The sequence below is a fragment of the Epinephelus moara genome, chromosome 11, assembly GCF_006386435.1.
Source record: "Epinephelus moara isolate mb chromosome 11, YSFRI_EMoa_1.0, whole genome shotgun sequence".
In the NCBI taxonomy this organism is placed as follows: Eukaryota; Metazoa; Chordata; class Actinopteri; order Perciformes; family Serranidae; genus Epinephelus; species Epinephelus moara.
In genome coordinates this window covers 7,403,612-7,404,500 of record NC_065516.1, presented here as the reverse complement: position 1 = coordinate 7,404,500, position 889 = coordinate 7,403,612, and the positions used below count along the sequence as shown (strand labels likewise).

The 889-nt window shown below is 40.4% G+C and overlaps 1 protein-coding gene across 1 annotated transcript in view; it reads left to right on the top strand.

Annotated features, from left to right (window-relative positions):
* Nucleotides 1-889, top strand: part of LOC126397974 (vasoactive intestinal polypeptide receptor 2-like) — a 72,918-nt gene continuing 72,029 nt past the window's right edge. The window contains exon 1 of the mRNA XM_050057112.1: nt 1-128. Coding sequence (XP_049913069.1) covers nt 72-128 — 57 coding nt within the window. The 5' untranslated portion in view covers nt 1-71. The remainder of the gene's footprint in view (nt 129-889) is intronic.

The following is an 889-nucleotide window of genomic DNA, read 5'->3' as shown; positions in this document are numbered from 1 at the left end:
CTGCAGCGCACGTGTTTCCTGCTGAGGATGTCCGTCAGGTGAGCTGTTGTTCAGGTGGATGAGATGTGACCATGGATTTTACGCACCGGCTCGCTCTGCTCCTGCTCGGCTTCACCTTCATCCACACGGTCAGTAAATGACTCTTTCCTTAAAGCCTTTGGAAACACAGCTTGAAATAGTAAAAATGCATATATTATATCAAAGTCGAGTGTCTCATTAATCATCCACATAAGTCTGAGTGAAAATAACCATTAATAACCATTAGAAAACCTGGTTTAAAAACAGCTCATTTTGCTGTTTAGACCACTTGCCAGGACAGAGTGGGCGTGGCAGATAACGCTCTGATTGACAGCTCCCTCGTTTTGATTAACATCTCCCTGGTTCAGCAATGGCTGCCACAAATTTAATCCAGTTTGTTTGTTTGAGCCCTCTGATGATTCAGAGGACGAAGCAGAAGCCCTGCCAGCTGAAAATGATTCCTTTCAGGTGGTCACTGAATGGTAAGTTTCAAAATGTTTTGTGATTCATATTAATGTTACTTCGTAGAATAGTTAGCATAACTTTTACATGCAGTGTTAGCTGAGATGAATGACAACGGGAGGCTAGCGCTTTGCCTTTCTTCATTGAGATACGTTTTCATTGAAAACATACAGTGGTGTGAAAAAGTGTTTGCCCCCTTCCTGATTTCTTACTTTTTTGCATGTTTTCCGCACTTAAATGTTTCAGATCATCAAACAAATTTAAACATTAGTCAAAGATAACACAAGTAAACACAAAATGCAGTTTTTAAATTAAGGGTTTTATTAATGAGGAAGAAAAAAATCCAAAGCTACATGGCCCTGTGTGAAAAAGTGTTTGCCCCCTAAACCTAATAACTAGTTGGGCCACC